General features: G+C 42.4%; 1 protein-coding gene across 4 annotated transcripts in view; it reads right to left on the reverse strand.

The window, feature by feature from the left end:
- The window catches only part of LOC129695436 (tyrosine-protein kinase JAK2-like), a 228533-nt gene that overhangs the window by 66035 nt on the left and 136243 nt on the right, over positions 1-26255 (reverse strand). For all 4 annotated transcript variants that reach the window (XM_055632389.1, XM_055632388.1, XM_055632386.1 and 1 more), the window contains 4 exons: positions 12649-12772; positions 8560-8677; positions 5682-5827; positions 2550-2871 (listed from right to left, as the gene is read on the reverse strand). In XM_055632389.1, coding sequence (XP_055488364.1) covers positions 2550-2871; positions 5682-5827; positions 8560-8677; positions 12649-12772 — 710 coding nt within the window. The remainder of the gene's footprint in view (positions 1-2549; positions 2872-5681; positions 5828-8559; positions 8678-12648; positions 12773-26255) is intronic.

Below are 26255 nucleotides of genomic sequence, written 5' to 3' on the forward strand. Positions count from 1 at the left end.
TCTTTGATCTGATCAATAGTGGATGTTCTCATTACCACCTGTACCTTGCAATACTGTAAACATGTTTTGTCTACAGCTTACAACAGAGCTACATTTGTCTTTGCTGGGATTGGGATGGGCAGGAGAACTGGGAGAGGACACGGGAGGTTGGAATGGCAGTGATGATGGTGCCACTGTTATGGAAACAACAACATCAATAAGTATGTGTCAAATGCTAAATAAACTTTAAATCTGTACAGGATGGGTAGGCAGGAACTGCAGGTGATGGTTTAAACCGAACATAGACACAAAAAGCTAGAGTAACTCAGCGGGTCAGGCAGCATCTCTGGAGAAAAGGAATAGGTGACATTTCGGGTCGAGACCCTTCTGCAGACTGAAAGTCAGGAGAAAGGGAAACGAGAGATATAGACGGTGATATAGAGATATAGAACAAATGAATGAAAGATATGCAAAAAAATAACAATGATCAAGGAAATTTGGAGCCCACAATGGTCCATTGTTGGCTGTGGGCTAGGTAATAATGAGTTATACAGAGAGTGAAACTCAACAGAACTATAGCAAAACTAGTACGATGGCTAGGATGGGGGAGGGACAGAGAGAGAGAGGAGATGCAAGGGTTACATAAAGTTAGAGAAATCAATATTCATACCGCTGCTTTGTAAGCTGCCCAAGCAAAATATGAGGTGCTGTTCCTCCAATTTATGTTTGACCTCACTCTGACAATGGAGGAGGTCCGGGACAGAAAAGTCAGTGTGGAAATAGGAGGGGGAGTTAAAGTCTTTGGCAACCGGGAGATCACGTAGGCCAAGGCTGAGCGAAGGTGTTCAGCATCGACCTCTGCGGCACTCCACTGGTCCAAGACCTCTCATCAGAGAAACAACCCTTCACAACTACCCTCGGATTCCTTTGCAATTCTATGCAATCTAACTTCCATGCTAGTCCACCATGTGGGATTATTATTACATAATGAGGTGATCTTATGGAGGTGTACAAGATCACGAGGGGAATAGAGAGGGTAGATGCACAAAGTATTTTACCCAGAGTAGGGGAATCAAGAACCAGAGGACATAGCTTTAAGGTGAGAGGGGAAAGATTAAATAGGAACCTGAAGGGCATTTTTTCCACACAGAGGGTGGTGAGTATAAGGAACAAACTGCCTGAGGAGGTAGTTGAGGCAGGTAATATAAAAACATTTAAAAGATAATTGGACACATACATGGATAGGAAAGGTTTAGAGGGATATAGGCCAAACGTGGGCAGGTGGGACTAGTGTAGATAGGGCATCTTGGTTGCCATGGGCAAATTGTGCCAAAGGGACTGTTTCCATGCTGTATGACTCTATTGAAGGAGAAGGCAGCCCAACATCAGAGGCAGGAAAGAGTGCATAATTACATGAAGTACATGTGACGACTCTAGTGTATGTACAAATGGAAGTCTAGACTCAGTGGGCTGAATGTTGTCTCTCCACTACACAGTACTCGATCATGCAGTAATTTCAAAATGTTATTAGCAAATGGAAATAAAACATATCCAAAAGAAATGAACAGAAATTTCAGAAAAATAAAACAGCTGTAAAAAAGGTGCACTCTGTAATGCTTTTATAACATGGGCATCATTGGGTGTTTATCGCTGGACCCATGGTTTAGAATCAGTGGTGTTAGGCAACAGCTGGGGATCCAATGAACACACCCTCCATACCGCCAGCTTAGCCCATGTCTACTCAACAGCCGAGTTTTGCTCAACAGCTTGGGCTAATAGCTGCCACACCAAACCAGTTGACAATGACCTTAACTCTGCAATGCGGGTCATCACAGGGACACTTTAGTCAACATCTTTGCAGTGGCTCCCTGTCCTCTCTCATATCGTCCCTCCCAGCATACGCAGAAGGGAGTAGATGTTGAAAGATTGATACACCATTGATGTTAACCCTGACCTTCCCATCCATGCTGACTTGACCAATCTGCCCAATATGCACCTGAAGTCCTGCAAACCCTTCTGGTCTTCAGTCAAATCCCTGGAAGACTTTGACTCCAAGACTAAATGGCGCAGAGCCTGGAAAGATGCCAACACCAACAACGGAGAAGTCATCACAGACCCCACAGTGAAACCATCAGGATCTGACCTCCATCGCAAGTAACAGAACAGCCCATCACCTGCATAGGTGGGGGATGACAGACAGCCCTGCTTGCGACTGCAGATATCCAGACCAGACCATCCCACACATCGTGAATGACTGCTCACTGAGGCTTTTCCCTGGTGGCATCAAAGCCATCCACCCAGTAACTGATGCTGTCCTGGCCTAGATGTCTACCCTTGACCTACAACTTTAGGCTGTGCACGCCACACACAAGAAGAAGAAGAAGAAGTGGAGTTAGCTTACATATTGTCCTGTAGAAGCTCAGGTAATTATGTTATGAAGGGTGAACTGTAATTGATTTTCTTATTATGGATTAGCATACAACCAAATGCAATGCTTTAATAAGCTGCGTCTTTTGCTTGCCAGCATGTTTATTCAAAAACAAGCACGTTAATATAATGGTGGCATTTACCTGATCAGAGTGAGATTCAATATCATTATATTTCCCCTTCATCCACTGAATGCCGCCATTTGCAGTTACAATGATGGTTGTAAATATATCTTCTCCCGAAGGGCCACGTTCAGGCTCTTTCACTTCAAAATACTCGGAGAACAAGGCAGGCTGCAGGTTTTCCATATTAATGAGGTATTTCAGCTTCAGGTCTCGCGCACTTGCATTGCATTGGCTGAACTGCCGGATAAACCTGTAAAATCTGTATCGGATCCGCTTCCTTGTCACAAAATGGTAATTCTGGATTTGTTGGCAAACGTTTTCTGGCAACAACGATTTATAACTGGAATTAAACGATACAATTAACAGTTGAAATGGAAATAATCATTCATAGTAAGTCTTTTGGAAAAAGTTTTGCAAATAAATGTGCAAGGTTAATAAGGTCATAAGCGATAAGAGTAGAATTAGGCCATTCGACCCATTGAGTCTACTTCGCCATTAATCATGACCAATTTAACCCCATTCTCCTCCTTCTGCAGTGAACCTAATGAGCAATAAACAAATAATGATTATCCTTCCTTAAGAAATACATCATAGCTGCAAAAGTCAAAAGCACCGCACTAACATCAGTAGTGTTTGATCCATAAACTAGGCAGTTTCAGTGGGTGCTGAGCAGTTTGTAACTCCTGCTCGGAACACAGATGGTGCCTTTGGGTGGCCGTCTTCAAGTTATGGGTTGTGACAGCCCATAGACCTCAACCACTAGACTGGACCGACCATCTACCTCAGAGACGTTTCACACCAATATCAGTCAAGCATAATCAGTCTGCAAATTATTCAATGGCACTATCTCCTGGGAAGACAGGTTTTGTATAACAACAGCAATAATAACTGTTTTTGGACACCACCTTGCCAAACTGCCTAACATTGAACAAGAGAGTACAAGAACATATCCTTCAGCCTACAATGTATGTGCCAAACATTATGCCAAGACCATCTGTTATCTACATGAACATAATCCACATCCCTCCATATCCATATGCCTATCCAAAAGCCTCTTAAAAGCCAGTATCATAGCCGACTCAACCACCAACCCAGCAGCACATTCCAGGCACTCACCAACCTCTGTGGATAAAACACTTGTCCGGCACATCTTCTTTAACCTTTGCCCTTCACACCTGGTGTGTGAAGATTTTTCTTGGGGTTTTTAACTTTCCCAATATTAACTGGGATCGCCCTTAGTTTAAGGGGCTTAAATGGGGTGGAATTCAGAAAATGCATTTGAGGGATTTTTTTTTAAAGCTGTAGGTCGATGGTCCTACTAAGCAATTGGGCTGGTACTTTGATAGGAGAGAAGCAGAGGGATACAGGCCTAATATGGGCAAATGAGATTATAGGTTGGAGTCGCACATGGATGAGTTGGGTCAAAGAGTCTGTTTCTATGCCGTACAATTCTTTGGCTCTATTAAAGGCAACTTGTACAATTCACAGTACGCAGCTTGTTCCTCAAGGCTTTCATACTTTTTATCTTTTCTTTGAAAGTGACAATTTGAAACTGTTTAAAATGAGGGAGCTAGGAGGTGCTAATATATCAGTAAGCTCTTTACCTGTAGCTCAACACTATTTTCCTCTTAAAGCCCTGTTGTCAGAACGGGTTCCAAGCATTTTGTCCAAGATCACAGAAAAAATATTTGGCATTCATTGAATTTGACACTGCAAGCAGTTTCTCTTAATAGATTCAATAAAACCCTAGATGAATTTGAACACATTAATCAAAACTATCCCTGGTCTAATAAAAGTTATTCCAGCTTCTGGAGTGTTGGAACATCTTGGTGATGACCTTCCCTGTGACAGATGGGGATCCTCTGTGGTTATCACAATTGGACTTCTCGTGTTTCTTGAAGTGGTCATGATTGGGGCATCCGAGGTCCCCTGGCCCATTCACCTCTTTGTAGATACAGGAGATGAACATGTGAATTGCTGAGCAGTGTCCTTTACCGACAATCTATAGAACATCAGTTGATATACTGTCTAATCCAAAGCCTTGTTGATTTTCTATTGTCACTCGACCGTATCAACCCATTTTGGATCAAGGGTAGCAGTGTATGGGATGTAGTCAATTAAACTTGTGCAAGGAGTGATTCACAGTAAAGGGGTTCTTTGAAATGCTCCCGTCTCTGTCATCTGCTTTCACCAAGGTTGGCCCCGGGGTTGCAAATTTTCTTGAATGACTGAAGAATCTGAATTTATGGTTTTGGAAGAATGACTGGGATGCCTGCAGCTTTCCCCTCTGTCTTCTGTTCATTGTGCCACATGTGTTCTGTTATACCTCCGCCATCAGATGCCTGTAGAGCTATCTTATTTCTCGTCAGCATTAGTTCTTGCCAATCTAAGAACCATTATTGTTTGCAATTAAATACATCATGGATCGCTTAGTTATCACCATCAAATTGGTGTCTTCTGGAAGAAAAGCCATATATCAATGTCAGGACTTTCATATGAAGAAAGACTGGATAGACTCGGCTTGTACACACTAGAATTTAGAAGATTGAGGGGGGATCTTATAGAAACTTACAAAATTCTTAAGGGGTTGGACAGGCTAGATGCAGGAAGATTGTTCCCGATGTTGGGGAAGTCCAGAACAAGGGGTCACAGTTTAAGGATAAAGGGAAAATCTTTTAGGACTGAGATGAGAAAAACATTTTTCACACAGAGAGTGGTGAATCTCTGGAATTCTCTGCCACAGAATGTAGTTGAGGCCAGTTCATTGGCTATATTTAAGAGGGAGTTAGATGTGGCCCTTGTGGCTAAAGGGATCAGGGGGTATGGAGAGAAAGCAGGTACAGGATACTGAGTTGGATGATCAGCCATGGTCATATTGAATGGTGGTGCAGGCTCGAAATTTTCTATGTTTCTATCAACTTCATCAGCCACCTGAGCACTGCAGCATCTACCTTGAGAGTGACCTTCATTGCATGCTCCCAGTAATTTTAAAGAATCTAGAGTGGCACATTCACTCTATGTTAAAACCAAATGGAATGAGAAGTTCTCACTGAAGAGAAGTGAACACTGGGGATTACTGCCTTTAGTCTCCTGACTGACATGAGAGTTTCAAGGATAACAGAAGACCAATCATACAATTGCAAATAATACCTTTTTGAATGATAAATGTCCAAAGGAGATTGGTCCTTCTCCTTTGCCATCCTCATCATATCGAGCACTGCCATACCCAGACATTCCTCTTGCATTTCGTGTGTAGCTGAGACTTTGACCCATCCATTAACAAAATCGTCACGCCACTATGGAATAAAAGCAGAAATCAGTGATAGCTCTTTGTTCTTGCATCTTGCTGACTTGCAAAGGCTTCACTGCATCTTTGTTTTCACTCAAATTGTTAGCAGTCCATCCATCCAGCACTATGCATCGTCTTCAGCATACGTACCAGGGTGGTTTAAGGAGGAGACTCAATCCCTTCCTAAAGCCAATTAGGATTGGGTAATAAACACTGACCTTTCGTTCAATATATGCACCATTTGAATGAATGAGGAGAAAATTACAAAAAATAATATTTTCACTTAACAACATTTTGAAAAGGAAGGTCTAAAACCTTAATCTGCCAATCTCTAATTGAGTTTATTGTCATGTGTACCAAGGTACAGTGAAAAGCTTCAATGGATCATGAAAGCATTGAGTGGCTAGGGCCATGTACCTCCACCACTCGCCATTACAAGGCTGTACATTATTCAGCAGTATTTCTCCAGGGAGTTGGGAAAGGAAGCTATAGAAACATAGAAACATAGAAATTAGGTGCAGGAGTAGGCCATTCGGCCCTTCGAGCCTGCACCTCCATTCAATATGATCATGGCTGATCATCCAACTCAGTATCCTGTACCTGCCTTCTCTCCATACCCTCTGATCCCTTTAGCCACAAGGGCCACATCTAACTCCCTCTTAAATATAGCCAATGAACTGGCCTCAACTACCCTCTGTGGCAGAGAGTTCCAGAGATTCACCACTCTCGGTGTGAAAAAAGTTTTTCTCATCTCGGTTTTAAAGGATTTCCCCCTTATCCTTAAGCTGTGACCCCTTGTCCTGGACTTCCCCAACATCGGGAACAATCTTCCTGCATCTAGCCTGTCCAACCCCTATGAGCAGGGTAGTGGTGGTGATGGTGGGCACGTATGGTGGTTTGTGCTGAAAAGACATAAGGAATTGTGGAGGTTGCAAACCTCAGGAAATGGAAGAGTGGTGAGCAGGTTGGATTGAAAATTTTCCAAGGTGTAGGGATGGTTTTCTCTGAGATAGATTCAATATTGCAGTGAGGATCGCGTGCAGCTATGAAGTCCCTTGCATGCAGCTATAGCTGGTGTAGGATTGATTTCCATTGTCAATAGTTAAAATGGCAGGTATTGCCATACTGTCACCCTGCCACCCACCCTGCCTTTGAGTTTCTCAGGATTAAACCTCACCCTGCCTCACTCACTGCACTAATCACAACTTAGCTGAAAAAAACCTACTGCCACTTCCATTTCAACTTATCTTAGGTCAGTCTGCAGTATCCCATTCATGTGCGGAGTTTACAGCTGACAGATAAAAAATAAATCCCTTTAAAAAGGTAATAAGCTTTAGAAAACTTTGGTTAGGACACCGCTGAAGTATTAAGCGCAGTTCTGATCCACATACTATGGGCAGGGCATGATTGTACTGGAGCAGGTTCAGGGCAGGTTTACAAGGATGAAGACACAAAGTGTTGAAGTAAAACACCGGGTCAGGCAGCATCTCTGGAGAAAAAGTATGGGTGACATTTTGGGTCGGAACCCTTTTTCAGACCCTGGATTACAAGGATACAACTTGGTATAGAGTGTTTCAACTGCAAGGAGAGACTGGACAGGATGAGCTTGTTTTCCTTGGAACAGCGAAGACTGGGGTGGGGGGGGGGGGGGGGGGGGGGGGGGGGGGGTTGGAGGAACTTGATTGGGACAATCAAAATCTTAGGGGGCTTCCTTACTCTTACCAGAGGTAACTCTAGAGGGACAGCTGGGGTTCAAGGAAGCGGGAGGATTTAAAGGGGTAAACATGGACAAACCGGGGAGCTCAAGGTTCAGTTTTGTAACATAAATACACTACTAAAAAAACAAATCCAGTTTGTGCTGACATGAAATTGCAATGCCAATACTGTTTATAGCAACAAAATGTACCTGACCACAGGATTATTTTTCAAAATGAAGATTTAAAAAGAAAAATCTTGCCTTTAAAAATAAAAGACGTAACACTTAGAAGGATTTGGAGGAAGAGGGACAAACAGGCTGGGAGGTCAGCCATGAGCCATTGCCACTGTGTGAGCACAGGTATTTAGAAACTGGCTACATGATTAAACGACTGAGGCTTGGAACATTTGGCAAGTGGTTGAGACATAAGGCAAATTGATCAAACATTTGAGACGGATGGAGATGTCGGGTTCTGAGGAGGATGCAAGAAAGCAAAGCTAGCTTTGGAATGTTCCAACAGAGCAAGCACAAACTTAATGGACTGTTACATTTCATACATCATGGTTACTTTGGAAGGCTTACTTTTTTTAGTTTAAATTGGAAAAAAAAGACTTGCATTCAACATAATATTTTCAGTTTGAAACAACACTCCCTTGTTTTGTTCATTTGCAGTATTTGTTGGTTCATACCAATATGTCAATAGTTCCTTCCTGCAGATCAAGTAGTGTCAGGGCTACATTCATCTTCTAATCTGGGCACTATTTCCATTACAGGGTAAGTAGGATTTCTCCTGTTATATAACCTTTCCATTTATACAACGTAAGATGAAACTTGATTTATTCAAAGAGCACCGTCTAGGCAATTCCAGTTTAATTAGCATCACTCAAACTCAAATTAAAGGCCCACCGCCAAGATTCTCATTATACAGTCAAAGCATTTATAAGCAGTATGCAGATGACAAATCAACAGTAGCTCCATGCATGTCAATGTGGTAAATGTATGCTGCAACACTTCTCTGTCAAAGCCAATCTGAAACTCTATACCTGAGCAAAAAGATACATCATTATCGAATCATCGATGAAAGGGCTCTCTGTACCCTTGGTAACACTATAACGATATGCTCTCCTGTGTCCAGGACTATACCAATGTGGAAAGTAGAATCTGTGGAGGGAATATAAAAATGGTTACTTCAATCATGGAATTAAATTCTTAGTTTAGTCTAAAGACTGTAACGTAATCAAATCTAATTGCTATGCAAGATCTATTAGCACAAGGAGTATTTGACTTATAGGTTGTACACTGACCTCTAAACATTCAAAATAAAGTATCTGAATAGATCAGAAAATTACAGTATCAGCCCCACAACCTGCAGAAGAAACTATTGTACAGTTACTTGTCGACTAAGTGTGATGGTTCATAAATTCTAGGAGCAGAATTAGGCCATTCGGCTCAGCAAGTCTACACCGCCATTCCACCAGGTGGCGCTTCGATGGCAGCCTCGCCTGCAGTCTGTCTGTCCTTTTTGTCTTTTTTTTTGTTATTTTTAGTGTGATTAAAAAGTATGTGTTAATGTTCTCTGGTTTGTTTTATGATGGGGGGGAGGGGGAAACTTTTTTTCAATCTCTTACCTTGTCGGAGATGCGGATCGTATCTCCGGTCACTCTCGGGCATAACTTCATGGAGCTGGAGACCTTGCTCCGGACTGACTTTGAGTTCCACAGTGGGGCGTGGACTTACCATCGGAGCCAATTCCTAGCCTGGGATCGACGCTCCAACCACGGCCTGTGGACTTTAACATCGCGGAGCTCGCAGTCTCGGGTAGAGACCAAGTCAGAAGCTACAATAGCTGCACGATGTTCGACTAGCCCCGACCTGGGGTAGATTGCCAGATGCGGGGGAACTGAGATCCCCCCCCCCACTGAGATTCCTCCCCGATGCAGGAGCTTGATCGCCTGACGAGGAGTCCCGATGAGGAGGCCCGCCGCCGGCTACGAGAGCCAAGAACGTCCCAGCAATGGAAGGTTAAAGGCCCCTGACCGCAGGAGTACAAAGATGGGAGATATTGAACATTTTTTCGCCTTACATCACAGTGAGGAATGTGGAGGAGTCACTGTGGTGGATGATTATGTTAAAATGTATTTTGTGTGTTCTGTTGCTTTTTATTGGTTTGACTGTGTAGCAAATCAAATTCCTCGTATGTTGCAAAACATACTTGGCTAATAAAGTATGATTATGATCTACCTTTCCTTCTCATCCCCATTCTCCTGCCTTCGCACCATAATCGCTGACACCTATACTAAACGAAGTATTACTAAACTTTCTAAAGGTAATTGAACATATATCTTTAAAGGAAATAATTGCTGAGCTGAGTGTAAATTCCAGCTGAGTTGTTCTAATTTAACAGAGACCTCCTTCTGTCCAATCAGGCAACATTTTATTCCACAATTCTGCAGTTTTTTTATGGTCAGTGTAAGGTTATTAATGTATGCAAAGAGACTTCAAATGCAGTGTTTACCTATAGGACTGGATCTAGCCTGTGGCGCCAGCAATGGCTGCCTCGCCAACAGTCTATATGTCCTTTTCTTTGTGTTTTAATAGTATGTGATAAATGTATGTTTTTAGTGTTCTTTAGCTTGTTTGATATGGAGGGTGGGTGGTGGGGGTTGGGGGAAACTTTTTCTAATCTCTTACCTCGACGGAGATGCAATTTTTTTCTGTATCGTATCTCCGTCTGCACTGCGGCCTAACATCGAGGAGTTGGCGGGCTTTGCTGAAGACCGATTTAGAGAGCTCCACAGTGTGGAGTGTCTAAAGTGCCTATGGGACTTTAACATTGTGGAGCTCGCAATCCTTTTGCCAGGGATCGGCCTCGGAGTGCCAACCGTGGGTGCTTGTGGAGTTTTGATCGCCCCAACACGGGAGCTGCGACCACCGGCTGTGGGAGCTTCGATCGCCCCGATGGAAGGTTCGACTGCCCCGACCGTGGGAGAATAAAGAGGAAGAAGATTGGACGTTTTTGCCTTCCATCACAGTGAGGAATGTGGGGAATCCGCTGTGGTGGATGTTTATGTTAACTTTTATGTAGTGTGCGTCTTGTTGCTTTTTTTTTCGTATGGCTGTAGCTTATGGTGATTTGCATATCACTGTACCTTAATTGGTACCTTAAAAGACCGTTGAAACTTTTGAAAGTGGTGTGATTAATGAGTGAAGATGGCATTCAAATAATAAAGTCTTGCAATGGTTAAGCAACTGGAATTTTGCCGCATACTCAGGTTGAAAAAAACTTTAGGTTTCATTCCCCACACGCTCAAGTTATTGTTGTTCATTTAACTAACTCCTATCCTTGATCTGAACAACCCCCTTTAAAAAGTCTTAAATATTTAGCTCTATTTGAACAGGTTTAAAACGCAAGCCTCCAGAAATATAATTGCGGTCATACAATTCTTCAAATACTATATACCTAATTTCTTGCCTTACTTCAATTAAAAGATGCCATCACAAGCTATTGGTGCTACTGGCACCCAAGTAGATTTTGGATCCCATGCTTCTGATGTGGCAGACATGATGCCGATACACTTTCAACATCCAGCCCGCAGAGTCAATTCAATGCGTCCAGGAAATGTGACACTTTTATCCAGAGGCAGTTTGCTGTCAGATTTCAGTTAGTGTAGTGGATGGCTGAATGAATGTTTTTTATGGGACAGGCTATATATACTCATCACATGGTATTCCCATTGTAAGGCATGGGCCTTGCCTATAGAACAACACAAGATGGAAGAGGAGTCGCAGGAGGAAGGGTGGTGGTGGGGAAAATAAGTGAAAATAAGCTTGTTATTAATTTGGTGTTGAGGTAAGTGTGAGGGCTTTAGCGAGTCACTTTGAGACCCATTCTATCAGCTCAAGGTGTGAAAAGTGTGGTGGCTCAGGCCACAATGTGCATAGCATAATGAATGGTGGCTTCCCATTTTTGCCGCACTGGTACCGAACAATGACCAACTGCAACGGGGAGCTAATTTCACCATTTCATTGAGGATTGTAAAGAGTGTACAAAGAATCTGAACCTGACACCAAATTACCACTGCTGCAACAGCATGTCACAGACTGTGTCTAGTATAAACTAAAGCTACAGTGTTTAGTTTAGAATAGAGATACAGTGCGGAAGCAGGCCCACTGAGTCTGTGCCGAGCAGCAAATCCTGCACATTAACACTATACTACATACACTAGGGACAATTTACTATTATACCAAGCCAACTAACCTACCAATATGTCTTTGGGGTGAGGGAGGAAACCGGAGATCCCGGAGAAAACCCATGTAGGTCACAGAGAGAAGGTACAAACTCCGTAGTACAGACAAGCACCATTAGTCAGGATCGAACCTGTGTCTCTGTTGCTGTAAGGCAGCAACTCTACTGCTGTGCCACCGTGCGCCCAAGGACTCTACATTTGAAGGTTGCAAGGTTTGTTCTCTGCATTCCCAAAGATGTTAACATATTGTCTCTTCTTGCCTGAGTGCAGCTTTGAAGGCACTGACAAATGCACAGATTCATTTAATAGGAAGAGGTGACTGGTCACCTGAGGCAAGGACCAGACCCGAGTCTCTTGAGATGTGAGTTACTAGTGCTAATTGTGTGCTACCATATTACACAGTGGTCAGACTGTCGACATAAGGATTTGGTTGCTATTGGCGAGAGAAACTTGGAGACAAATTTTGAAACAATAAATGAGGTAAACTGATTTCACTGGTAGGAGGGTTGGTAACTAGATGTTCAATACTTAAGATAATTGATAAACAAAAATCAAGAAAGATTTTTCTTTGTTTTAATGAGCCTTGTGATCTGGAATACATTGACCAGAATCAAATTCAGAAGGAACTTTCTAAAGGTAATTGAATATATACTTTTAAATGAAATAATTGCTGAGCTGTGTGTAAACTTCAACTGAGTGGTTTTAATCCAACAGAGACCTACTGTCGAATCAGACAGCTTTTTTATATGTAAACCCAGATTCCATGTTTAATGTTAAAATGTGATCCATAAAGAAATGTGTGGACACTTATACCAGCAGTTAAATTATAATATAATATGAAATATTTGAGGTAATTTCCATTGGTGATTGTGGATTTCAACCTACCTTAATCGATAGATGGTACATTCATCTGTTGATGCATCAATATGGAAGATGTGGTTTGGAGGATACCAGGACCGGTCTCTCTCATTCATCAGAGCAAACAAGGAGTTGTACACTGGGAGAATGCCTAATGAATCAAGAATATTTCCGTTAAATAGATTCAAACTAAAATACTAACTTTATTTCAGTTTTAACTTGATTTTTATTTAAACGACTGCAGAAATATTCTGAGAAACCACTGAATTTGAAGGCCATAGTTAATAATAGTTTCCCCAAATCACAGATATCTTTCATTTAATACTGCTGAAAACATCATCGTACTTTACATTACCCGTGACGTTTTGTTAAATTGCAATGAATTTATCATCTGTCGGTGTCAGTTTCCCCTCAAAGACTCATCACTGGGGAATATTTCCTTACAATTTTCTTTAAACTAACTGCAGACATAGATATGGTATGAATAAAAATTCTGCCAGTGAGGAAGATACACAAACCCTCTATACATCAATGGCTAGGCTTCAGGGAGAAATGCATCTTTTCTTGAGGCTACAAAAGGAGTTAAATATATATACATACAGCACCATGAGGTAAGATCATCGTAAGTGAGTTTAAGTGAGTTTCATAGTGCTATACGAGCACAAAAGACTAAATACTGCACTGTTCTGTTTAATTCCACCATTATATGCTGGAAGAAGGAAGCACATGTCACTGCTAACGCAAGGATCAAAATAGCTGGTCCAATGCAGCTGCTTCCTTTTCAATCATGTTGCACTTTCAATGCATGCACTGTTACTCATGAGTCCACTTGAAGAGCTAATGTACTTATTCAAATGTAACCCTGGCTTCTATTCCAACAAAATAAAGAAAACAATATTACAAAACCAGGATTGCTCAACAAAGCATTTAGAGGAAATCTCAATCCTAGATACCCCAATTTAAAATTAACCCATCAAACATGAATATACGAGGATTGTATAAGACCCCAGGTTACACAAAAAAGCTGGAGAAACTCAGCGGGTGCAGCAGCATCTGGGGGCATGTATAAGACCCCATCCTGGCTTCACTGGATAAAACATTAAGTACAGTCAGATACAGCATATGTCAGGCATTGAATGGAATCTCATTCGTTAGCCGAGGTTAAAGGTGGGGTTCAAATGAATAATACAACATTTTGAAATGCCAGTTATCCTCTTAAATCTTTTGGTCTCTAGCCCCATGCCACATTTTGACGATGCTAATGAATGTATGTATCGCCTTTGAAAATGTCAGAAGAATTCTTGCACAGTTCTTGTTTGATATCTATTTTTTATTTTGATTAAAGTTTATTTTGATTTAAAAAAAACATTACGACTCTGTACTGTTGTTGATTGCCTGCTACCCATTCTTACATAGGGAGCAATTTCATCCAAATGAACCTTGAAGAATGAATGCCTGATCAACCTACTTTCTGGACTCAAACATTGGCGTAGTTTGCAACCTCCAGTGTGTTTCTGGCCACATCACCCTAAGACTTACAAAGACATTCTACAAAACATACAGCATTTCGTTAAACAAATCCTACACTCCTCAAAAAATGCAATACAATGCCATTACAGTTGGCATCCCAAATTGGGATGTGTGGGAACAATGAGTGAGCAGACTGCCTGAGTAAAAATGTTCTTGCTGTCTGGCCTTAAGCCGGCTGATGAACTAAAAGTGGAATTCAGCAGAAAACCCCAAAGCCCGGATCTGAAACTAAGAGGAGAGGGAGAACATGGAGAATTATCCCTACCTCTTGTCAACCATATTAAAATCATAAAATGAAATATAATCACTCGCCTTGCAGGCAACAGACAACCTCCATGGCAATATATACTTGATTCCATTAGTTACCCCACTCGCCTACTGAAAGAGTAAAACAGCTCAACAATTCATTTAAAAATATGTAGTTTCTTGTTTTTTTATTTACTAAACATCCAATTAAAATTATTATGAATGCAATTGTTTCTTTAGCTCAATCAATTAATTATTCTCTCAACTGCTCCACCTCCTCATCCCCACAGCTTCCACTGGAATGATTTTGGAATTGCTAAAATTGGAACCTCGTACGGTATTCCTTTCTCCTTTTCTCCATCCTTTCTTCATTCCTTTTACTTGCTAAATTCCAGTGCTCTTATAAGGAGGCCCAGAAACACAGTAATCCAAGCTGACAAGTTCAGTAATTCCATTTATCCCACATTCCAAAAATGTGAATTACCATTCCTGATTTCAGAAATGATTACTATGCAGACTCCAATAACATGTGGAGGAAAGCTATACACTCTCATCTCAATTTTGTCCATTTTGTCTCAGTGTCTGCTTTTCTATTACTCCATATTTTGACATGAATAGTTTTAGTGCCATATTATTTCCTTGTCAAAATAATTGTGCATAAATTAAAAATTCAGTTAATTATGTATAATGCAACATGAAGGCAAATTTAACCATGTTCACAAAGAAAAATAATATTAACCAATATTTTGTAGCCAAACTAACCAAAGATCTAGCCCCAAATATTTGTTCCTGAAGCTGTCACAATCTCAATGATGAGATCCTGCTGCTGTCAGTGTTACTATATGCAGAAGGGTTCAGAACAAGTCAGCCCCAAAATCAGCTGAAAAACCTTTCCAAGTGGTTCAGTTTATCCCTCCAATTCAGCCAACTGTGAAAAATATGGAAGCATTGAAAATCTTTTAATCTTAATGAGTCCGAATAAACATACCAAGACAAGGGGAGTCTTCTTCTCACATTCATAAGGGATAGAAAAGGTTTTTGTCTGATCAAATGTTTTTAACTGCTACACAAATGAATTTTATTCAAAACTCGAGTGAGCTACCTGTGCAGTGCACTTATGGAAACTTTTATTCGTAGGAGCTTTTGGACATGTGTGTAATACCTGCTGGTGTATTATACATAATCGATCATGGTGACAGCACATATACACACAACATACAGTCAGTGTAGATTTGGCTGGAACAAATTCCAGCCAGCAATTGTTTTAAGACCCACCTCCATCTAAGCCTCAGCCTTGAAGACCGAGGCATCCATTTTTCTTAAGGCTCATCTCGGTTCCCTTTATTCACCAACTGCTTCAACCAACCAATTTTGCCACCGCCTTAGCTCGACTCCCAATTTGCTTTAATTCCCTGCTGATGTTATAAATCTTTGTCTCTCTCTCCCTGCCCTCCAACTCCTCCACTACATCAATCTTCTCCTAATATCTTCGGAGTATTGCTTTCCATGATTACCTATCGGTCACTCTTGCCTTGATTGTTGCATTGGCATCCCAGGCTTCCTCTCATAAACATCTTCCTCCTCTCCTGGCTTTCTCTCTCGCTCCTTTAAACTCTCTCACCTCTATGAAAAACTGATAATTTTAATACAGGTGCACAACCTTTTATCCGAAAGCCTTGGGACCAGACACTTGTCGGATTTCGGACATTTTCGGATTTCAGAATGGAAGATTTTTAGCGTAGATTAGGTAGGTAGCGCGGGCGGCTTGAAAAGTCTGGAGCAGCTGCCTCCTCCCCGGAGACCGGGAGAATAATTGCATAAATGTTAGTCAGTTAGTTTGGAGGGATTTTATGTGGTGGTGGTGTAGGGGTGAAGGGGGAAACTTTAATTCTTAGTCCCCTACCTACCTGGTCGGCGACTCCCAACCTCGCGGAGCTGGAGGCGCTCCAAATCCAGCGCGGCCCGCGGCCGGACGCCCCAGCGGGGAGCGGGCAATGCCTTACCGGGTCGCCGTGCGGCAAGCTCCGGAGCGCCGAGGCCGCCTTCTTCCAACATTCGCGGAGCGTCGCTGGATTTGGAGCCGCGGAGCTGGGGGCTCCGTCCGGCCGCGGGCGGCGCCGGTTGGAGCTCCGACCCCGGCAACTCTACCCCTGACTGCGCGGCTCCAAATCCAGCGACGCTCCGCGAACGTTGGGAGTCGGCGGCCACAGCGCTCCGGAGCTTGCCGCACGGCGACCCGGTAAGGCATTTCCCGCTCCCCGCTGGTATCCCAGCGCTGCGACGCCGCCGACTCCCGACATTCGCGGAGCTGGGGCGTCCGGCCGCGGGCCGCGCTGGATTTGGAGCGCCTCGCAGCCAGGGGTAGAGTTGCCGGGGTCGGAGCTACAACCGCACCGCCCGCTGCCCCACCGGCCACAGCGCTGTGGAGCTTACTGCACAGCGACCCGGTAAGGCATTGACCGCTCCCCGCCTCTCCGACCAGGTAGGGGACTAAGAATTAAAGTTTACCCCTTCACCCCCCTTCACATAAAAGCCCTCCAAACTAACTGACTAACATTTAAGCAATGATTTACAGATGTTTAAGCGTCTCCCGGTCTCCAGGGAGGAGGCAGCCGCTACAGTAGTACAGACCTGGGTTGACCGTGGGTCGTTTTGGGTCAGGTTTGGCGCCAAACGCGAGCTTTGGTGCGCAGACGACATCTGGAAAAAATGGCCGGGTTTCGGAGCTTTTCGGTTTCTGGAACACCGGATAAAAGGTTGTGCACCTGTACCCACATAATGCATGTATGGACTCAGGAAATATTTAATGAGACAGTATACCCATGAGCTAGGTCTGATTTCCAACTTAGCTTTTCCCTCTCCACATTTGTTGCCCGGCCTGGTTTCAGATTTTCTGCAACTGCAGAGCAGTCTGCCTTGCAATTCCAATTCCAATTTTGCTTTTGCTTTTTTTCACCCTCTCACTTTATTTGCCTCACTTATTAGCTGCGATCAATAAGCCTTCACCACCCCTTTGCTTTTTGCCATCACAGTCCTTCCTGGCTTCGTCCCTACCACAGATGTTCCTCTGGTTCTCTCTAAAGGGGTGTCCCACCTGGGCGACCTAATTGCTGAGTTTAGAAGAGTTTAGGAGCGTTTGAAAAAAAATGCCATGTTGAAGACCTCCTTCGTCTATATAGAAGACCTCCTTCAACTATGTTGAAGACTAGCTTCGACTAGCTACGATTAACTTCGGGAAATTTGGACACCAAATAGTGGAGAGTGAAGACTTAGATCTCCTTCGACCTCGTTTCGACTATGATGAAGACTATCTACGACTACCTTCGACTACCCTCGATTACCTACAAATAACATGATGACCTACTATGGCTAAACCTACGAGTAAAAAAAGTATAGATTTTTTTCCATGGCGAGCTTATTTTACTCGTGGGCATTTTTCAACATGTTGAAAAAAACGCCACGACCTAGCTGAGGCCTCGGATACACGGGGACTACTCTTGAGCATGATGGAGAGTTACAAAAACCTTCTATGACCTCGTGTTGACCATGCTGCGAGTTTGAGTCGAGGGGAAAGTTGCCAGAACTCGCGGATTAGGTTGCCCGAGTGGGACAGCCCCTTAACCCTCTCACTTCTATGCAACTAGTTTATTTCTCACCTTTGCTTGTTCTAATAAAATAAAAACAAAAGTTACGTCAAACAGAATTCATATAAAAAATGTCAATATACAAGCTGGGAAGTAAATGCGAAACAGATTGATCTTTGGGGTATTTCCAACAGTCTCCTTTTGGTTTTAGTTCTTTGTAACAGCTGTGACCAGTATTTCACAGATTTTCTATAATTTCCCTACTTCGAATTCCCCTCATTAAACTACCAACGAGGTGACATTGTGAACAATGTATTTCTGTGGCAACCCTAACATCATCCCCACAGAACAAATTATATTTGTTCTTGTGGAACGAAACCTCATCTTACCGGTGGGCATGTTGTGGCTTTCGGGAATCAGTATTAAGTTCTCCCATGTTAGGTCTGGCTTTCTTTCTGATTGTATCAGAATTGGTTATTTCTGCCTATCACCATTTTGGCTCAGTTTTTCATTTTCTAACTGTAAGGTTTATCTGTATGTGTCCTACAGTTTTACTGATGGCACATTTACACAAGTAACATTTTTCTACTACTTTACCATCACATTTATTCATTTGATCTCACTTTATCACTTTGTTCTACTCATCCTTTGACCCATCGTCACTGCTGTTGATGTTGGAATATTGAGCAAAACTGTGATGGAGGAACTCAGTGGGTCAGGTGGCATCTGAGGAGGGAAATTCTTCCGTCTGAAGAAAGATGCCGACATGAGATGTCATCTGTACATTTCCCTCCATAGATACTGCCTGACCTGCTGAGTTTTCTCCAGCACTGTATATTTTGGTCTCTTTCCCTGTTTTATTGATGAATCTTGCACCTGTAATGTTAATTGATTCTCTCTCCACAGATGCCACCTGACTAGATGAGTGCTTTCAACATTTTGTTTTGTTTTATTTCAGTTCTAGAAGAGCTTAACAATTAAAAATCACGCATTTCATGGGGAAAGAGAATGGCATTGTTTAAGCAAAGGATGAAAGGGTTTTATGGGATAAACACAGAACATGTTTCAAGAACAAGGGGGGGATGTTCAGTACAGAGGGAATTAATGATAAAATAGCCACTAATAATTCTGCTCTGAGAGCAAGGCAAATGTGGAACTTCCAGCCTTTGAAAATGTTTGAAAGGGTTTGGACGTGCATTTTACGGGAAGCAGAATAGGTAAAGGTGAAGTTGACAAGCAGCATGTACAGAATCTAAACACCTGTATGAACCTGCTGCACTACGTGACCCAATGTTATGCTGCACAATTCTATATTAAAGTTGGGGAGGCGTGGGAATGCAGAAACAAGCATTGTTTCTGAGTAGTCGACCATGATTGGGACCTGTTTAAAACTAAAACAACATGACCACCACATCAAGTACATCTCTTAAAATAGTCTTTGTAAATTGTAGCAGTGAAGAAATAAATTTGCACAACACGGACAAGTCTGACAGGACACGCAGGCATTTGATACAAGCAAATACTGTTGACGCTCTTGCTAAGGAGAAATTATAACCAATTCACTGAAATCTTTTCAAGATGCAACAGGTACTATGTAGATGGACTGCACCTTGAGACCCAGATAGCACTTGAAAACATACCATATCCAAGGAAATTGTGGAAAATAAAAGTTCATGGTGCAGGAGGTTACATATTCCATTGATATAAGTTGGCTGACCAGTAGAAAGACTGTGACCAAAAATGAGTCTTTTGCTCATAAAAAGATTATTGCATGGTGTGTCACAGGAGTCAATGCTGAGCCTTCAAATATTTATATAATTTAGTTGGATACAGTTCCACTGGTGGAAACATCACAACATTTATTATGTTATACCCTAGAGCATCTTATATGTTTCAATAAGATCACACTTCATTCTTGTAACTTTGAAAGAATATAGATCATATTTCCTCGCCTTTCTTTCATAACCTTCTCATCCTAAGAATGAGTTGAGTGAATTTGTGTTTGATTGTTTCCGATGTTAGAAGACATGGACTTATTAGTACCTGTGTATTTGAAAGCAAATTTTCCAGTTTCTAAATTCCAACTCACTTTCAAGAAAGACCAATATAGTATTTCCTTCGCTCCATAGATGCTGCTGCACCCGCTGAGTTTCTCCAGCTTTTCTGTGTAACCACCAATATAGTATTTGCTTTCCTAATTATTTGCTTCACCTGCCTGCCATCCGTTTGTGATTTAGGCACAAGAATACTCTGTACTTCACTTATCTGCAATCTTTCACTCTTTAGACAATAGTCTACCTTTAGGTTCCCCTCACCGACGTGCATGAGCTCACATTAACCTCCAATTCCAAACTTATGTGCCCACTCACACTATCCATCCATATCCTGTTGCAGAGTCTGCACATCCTCAGTGTAACATATCCTTCCATCTATTTGTGTCATCGCCAAACTATATGATTAATTTTGTGTGTAGAATGCCATTTTGGAGTTGAAATTGAAGAACAATTAAAACACAATGAATCCAATGACAGGAGCAGTGGTACAACTGGTAGAACTGCCACCTCACAGCGCCAGAGACTCAGGTTTGATCACTACCTTGGGTGTTGTTTGTGCGGAGTTTGCACATTTTCCCTATGACCGGCTGGATTTCTCCAGGTGTCCCGGTTTCACCCCACATCCCAAAGACGTGGGGGCTTGTAGGTTAATTGGCCTCTGCGAACTGCCCCTAATGTGTAGGAAGTGGAAGTGAAAGTCGGATAAGGTAGAACTAGTCTGAACGGCTGTTCAGTGTTGTCTTGGTGGGCTGAAGGGCCTGTTTCCATGGTGTATCTCTAAACTAAACTAATACCTAAGAGATGATAGTTTCTGTGAAACAAGTAGTTAATTGGGCGGGAAGGAACTGCAGATGCTGGTTTACGCTGAAGATAGACTCAAAATGCTGGAGTTACTCAGCAGGACAGGCAGCATCTCTGCATAGAAGGAGCGGGTGACGTTTTGGGTCGAGACCATTCTTCAAATGGCCTCCTCCCTCCGTACTTTATTTATTCAATCTGCAATGATATTCCTATTTGCCACAGCACTTTTTAAAGACATAAGCCCTCATTCAGAAGGACTCAGTAGCTTTGAAGAATATAAACAAACTTCTAAAGTTCGGACAACACGAGAATTTTTTTTTCCATGCTTCTGTATTGTTTAATAAATGCTGTCGTATTTCATCTTGAATCACAATGTGATATTTCAAAACATTTACCGGACAGGGCCCATTGTCAACAAAGGACTGTTGGCTTTTGGATTTTTCAGCTGTCTTTGGCAGCATTGAGGGAGAACAATGTGCAAAGTTATAATCACGATCCCCTTTACCAAACAGCAGGACATACACTCCTCCCTAGTATCAACACCACCAACTCCCAGTTTAACCTTCCGTATCTCTTAACTAAAAATGATATAATCATGTGTTTTCATTGGAACTAAAGGAGTTGGAGTGACTTTTAACTGATTGTGAGGGGCCTAGCCCGATTCCTTGGCAGTTTGGTCAAAAACCAGGAGGTGTGGATTGGAAGTAATTTTTGAAAAGATTGCATGAGAATATACTATTTCGCTCATTGCGTTGGGGATTTTGGAATCACTGCTTAAAAGGCTGACAGAGGCAGAAATCCTTAACCTTCTTGAACTGTATGTAGATATGCAATTGGAGAGCAATGACTGGCAGAGCCATAGACCTGGTGCTAAGTGGCAATTGGGTTGAGTAACTCTTTCTTGACTGGCACAGATATGGTGGGTTCAATGGCCTCTAGTAAACTTTCCTTGATTCAACTATTATAGCTGAAGAGTGTGCATAAGAGAGGAGGATGATAATTAAAGTTGTGAAGGCATTTATTGCCATGCAGTCCCTGGGAATTGTCACAGGCCAGATCATTAACAATCATGACTCTGTCATGGTAGTAGAAAGATGTATAATGTTAAGTAATCTTGCCTGGAAATTCGTTTTATTGTTTGAATTCAGAAGGTGCCATATTGACCCATCTGTCTACATGACGGTGATAAAGAGGATGCAGAGAATCAAATTTGAACGTGTCGTTGCGCTGTTAGCCTTTTGCTGTGCCTACTGCTCCCAGGTTGGGAATGAAATTAGAACTACAAAAAAAGAAAAATTGGATCACAATGTGTAACGTTTGTGTGTGTTCGACACTGAATATCCTAAACAAAAAGGGACATTAATTTCTCATCTTCTATGCGTCTGATGCACTAACACAGAGAGGCACTTTAGAATGACAGTGACTGGCAGTGACTTTGTTTAATTTTAGTTTAGGGATACAGCACGGAAACAGGTCCTTCATCCCACTGAGTCCTCGCTGCCCAGCAATCACCACACTCCAACACTATCCTACACACACTAGGAATAATTTACATTTATAGCAAGCCAATTAACCTACAAACCTGTACGTCTTTGGAGTGTGGGGGATACCGGAGATCCCGGATAAAACCCACGCAGTCAGAAGGCGAACGTACAAACTCCGTACAGACAGCACCCATAGTCAGATTCAAACCCGGGTGTCTGGCAGTGTAAGGCAGCAACTCTACTGCTGCATCGCCGTGCCGACTTCATTAGCCCAAGCAGAAGAAGATCTTTACAACATTTGGGCTGACTTTGTCCTACGTTAAAGGGGTCTGACTGAAACAGGTACCAGATATATGGTGTGTGGTGTGTGGGGCTGGAGTCCTGCTTTGGTCTCTTTTCATCCAACAGTGGCTGTGGCTTTCTCTGAGGCTTCAACAATCTGATGCTTAAGGTTCTGATCGCCAATATTTCTCTTTTCAAATATGCTACCTGACCTGGTGATTACATTTTCTGATCTTATTTCAGATTTCCATAAAAATGTATATTGCAGTCCCTGCTCTCTGACATACTGTTAATTTAGGACACACTCACTGGCACTAACTGGGAGCCTGACAGCAGTACTGTGCAAGGTCTCCAAGCAGGTATCTTTCTCTAACAAATTCCAGATGTAGTTTTTGCAAACAGTTTACTGAATAGGTGGTGAAATATTTTAGCTGTTAATTTTAGGTAGACTTGTTTAAGCTCCGCACTGCAGTACCTGACACATACTACAACATACTTAATGTACAAGAACCTAAGAAATATTTCACTTAATAAGACCATTTATAAGACTGTTTATGTCAGCACCACTTCCCTTCAATAAGTCCCTGTTGCTCAATTCACTTAATATCCAAAATTCAACTAACTTCTGTTCGGAATGATTATTGCGGCCACAGCTCACATGGGTGGAGAATTTCAAAGATCCATTCATCTGAATAAAGCAATTTCTTCTCATCTATGTCCTAAAAGGCTGACCCTTTATTTCGTCATCTCTACATCAGCCCTCACAAACCCCATAGAAATTTTGTAAATTCCAATTGGATCATCTCTCTTTTTTTTTTTAATTCTAGAGTAGAGCCTCTGTCTGTATAAATCTCTCCTGACAGGACAACCCCTGCACTGCAGCAATTGCTCTGGCGAACCTTTGCTGTTCCCTGTCAGCTGTGAGTATAACCTTCCATTGGTAGGAAGGCATTAAACATGCTAGATGTGGTCTCCCTAGGCCCCAATAATATTGAAACACATCATCTCTATCCTTGTTCTCAAATCCTCTTTCAATAAAGGCCAACATATACCACATATCCCAGGTCCTGAGAATACAAGTGAAACTATTTCGCAAAGAAGAAACAAGGCAACAAAATAGGAACAGTCTTGCTGGAATATCAATGGGAGTGGAATTACTCATGGTTCAAAAAATACTTCAGATGAGTCAACAGGAACTGTAAAGATCAGGGAGGATTGTGGCTCTATTTTCAGGCTGTGCTTAAATTATATTTCTCAGGTTGAGTAGAAGAGATCCCAGCACATTTGGGTTTGGGGCTGAGAAAGTTACTCAATTTCCAATCATCACTGTATCTATTAAAATAGGAGCTTGTGGACTTTCTTGTCAAGTGCCTGGGTCCTGTCATGGTGTGACTCTGGATAATGATACACCCAAACATTAATAAAATAACAACAATCTACAGATGCTGGTTGATACCAGAGATGGACGCAAAATGCAGGAGTAACTCGCAGGTCACACTGCATTCCTGGAGAACATGGATCGGGGATATTTTGTGTCAGAGAACCCCTTTTCAGTTCCATGTTCTCCAGGGATGAGGACTGACCTGTTGAGTTTTCCTGCATTTTGTTTCTATCCATCACCTAAACATGAATGCCGGTTTTCAGACATCCACTACGCCATGCTGGAATGTCCAGTTGTCAGTGGCTGCGGTAACCAGTGGTAACCACCGTCTGTCCTGTTTGGAAGGCAACTGGACCAGCAGAGTAGCTTGCTGCTTGCCGAGCTGGTGACTTTCCCTCACTGCATCAGTAAGAGTGATCTGTGGGACTTATCATTCTTACCGAGTGATGCAAAACCTTTCCCGAGTGAGACCCCAGGGGATAAATGACGTTTCCCCTGCAAACCAGGATTTGGGAGGAGTCCAGGGGTTTGTTTTGTGGAAGGAGGAGAGTTGATGACAATAAATGTTTCATTTTCATTTTTTTCCCCCACACTTTTTCATTTTTGGCCTTCTGGATTCCGTGACAGATGACCATTCACTGGGGGGACTACGCGAGCGAGCACAATGCTTTGAACCAAATGGACTAAGCTTTTCACTCCTCTCTCCAGAGCTTTTGACTGTACGTGTGGGTCAGAGACTACACAAACCAATTGCAAACAGAGGTAACAGCAATGATTCTTCTCCCACCCGCACACGTCACTTTGCTGAATCATGAACGTACCTACTGACAATTCCTGCTGTTCTGCATTCCTGCACTCTTTAATTCCAGTTCACGGGCATGATTGTCTGCTGGTCATTCCTGCTTTCCTTCACTAAACGCCAGAGATGGTCCCTGCTTGCTGACCTGGTAAACGTCTAATCCAACCTGCCGGTCCTTTGTCATCCAGAGATGCATTGTCCCGCCCTTGACTGTGTGTGAACAGCCCTGGAAGCAGTGCCCTGGCACCTTTTGCTGCACTTTGGCCAATGAACGACAGGCCGACTGAGACCCCAGAAAGAAATAGGGCCCTGTGGCTCTGTCCAGGACTACAGTGGAGTAAATGGGGTGTGATGATTTGACTCGATCAGGGTAAGTGAAGGGAACTGGACGACAAGGCCTGGCACATACACTTACACCAGTGATACAACACCCAACAATATTTAACTACATTTTCACATAAAAGGAAAGGCGTCTCCTACTACTTCTTTCTGACTTTCATAAACAAGACAGAGAGGAAGGTATATCTCCATCTTTTCTTTTCTTATTTCTTTTCTTTTGCACTTCTTTGGTAGCTTAGGGGTCTTTTGTATTTTACTTTTCTTTTCTTCATTCTTTTCTTTTTTCTTTCTTTCTTTCCCTTTTTTTTGATTTAGGTTATAAGGTTAAAAATGAAGCTGTACAATAATTGTATAACTGTTATGTCAATCGTCTTATCCTGTACAATTGCTTCTAATAAATAATTCCCCCCAAAATATTAATAATAATAATAATTAAAAAAACATAAATAAATAAATGGATGGGATGATAAAGAATGTCCATTCATGAAATGTGTCAAGCATTGGGCTAATGCGAATATGCTGCATCATCCCCTCACAACACGAGCCTTATCCCAGCAGCCGTACAACTTACAAACGGAGAAACCTTTCATTTATTAAGGGGTGGAAATAGATGATAGTAAAGGACTGCCGAGAGGATTGGGCAGAGAGCAAGAGCTCTGAAGAGTTGCGACAGCAGATTATCAGAGGGCGCTGATCACTGAAAGCGAATGTTGGGGGATGATACAGGAGGAATGGAATCAGGAGGCCTCTGACTGAATGAGATCATGGGGAAAGATCTCAGTCAGTCTCTTAGATGGACACAATAAGCTGGAGTAACTCAGCAGGACAGATAGCATCTCTGGAGAGAAGGAATGGGTGACGTTTCGGGTCGGGACTCTTGTTCAGACTAGTCAGGGGAAATGGAAATGAGATATATAGACTGATGAAAGGAGATATAGAACTATGAATGAACAAAAGCAAAAAAGTAACGATGATAAAGGAAATAGGCCATTGTCAGCTGTTTGTTGGGTGAAAACGAGAAGCTGGTGTAACGGGTGGGGGGGGGGGGGGGGGGGGGGGGGGGGGGGGGAGAGAGGGAGAGAGGAATGCCGGGGCTACTTGAAGTTAAAGAAATCAATATTCATACCACTGGGT

Source organism: Leucoraja erinacea, chromosome 3 (genome assembly GCF_028641065.1).
Source record: "Leucoraja erinacea ecotype New England chromosome 3, Leri_hhj_1, whole genome shotgun sequence".
NCBI classification, from domain to species: domain Eukaryota; kingdom Metazoa; phylum Chordata; class Chondrichthyes; order Rajiformes; family Rajidae; genus Leucoraja; species Leucoraja erinaceus.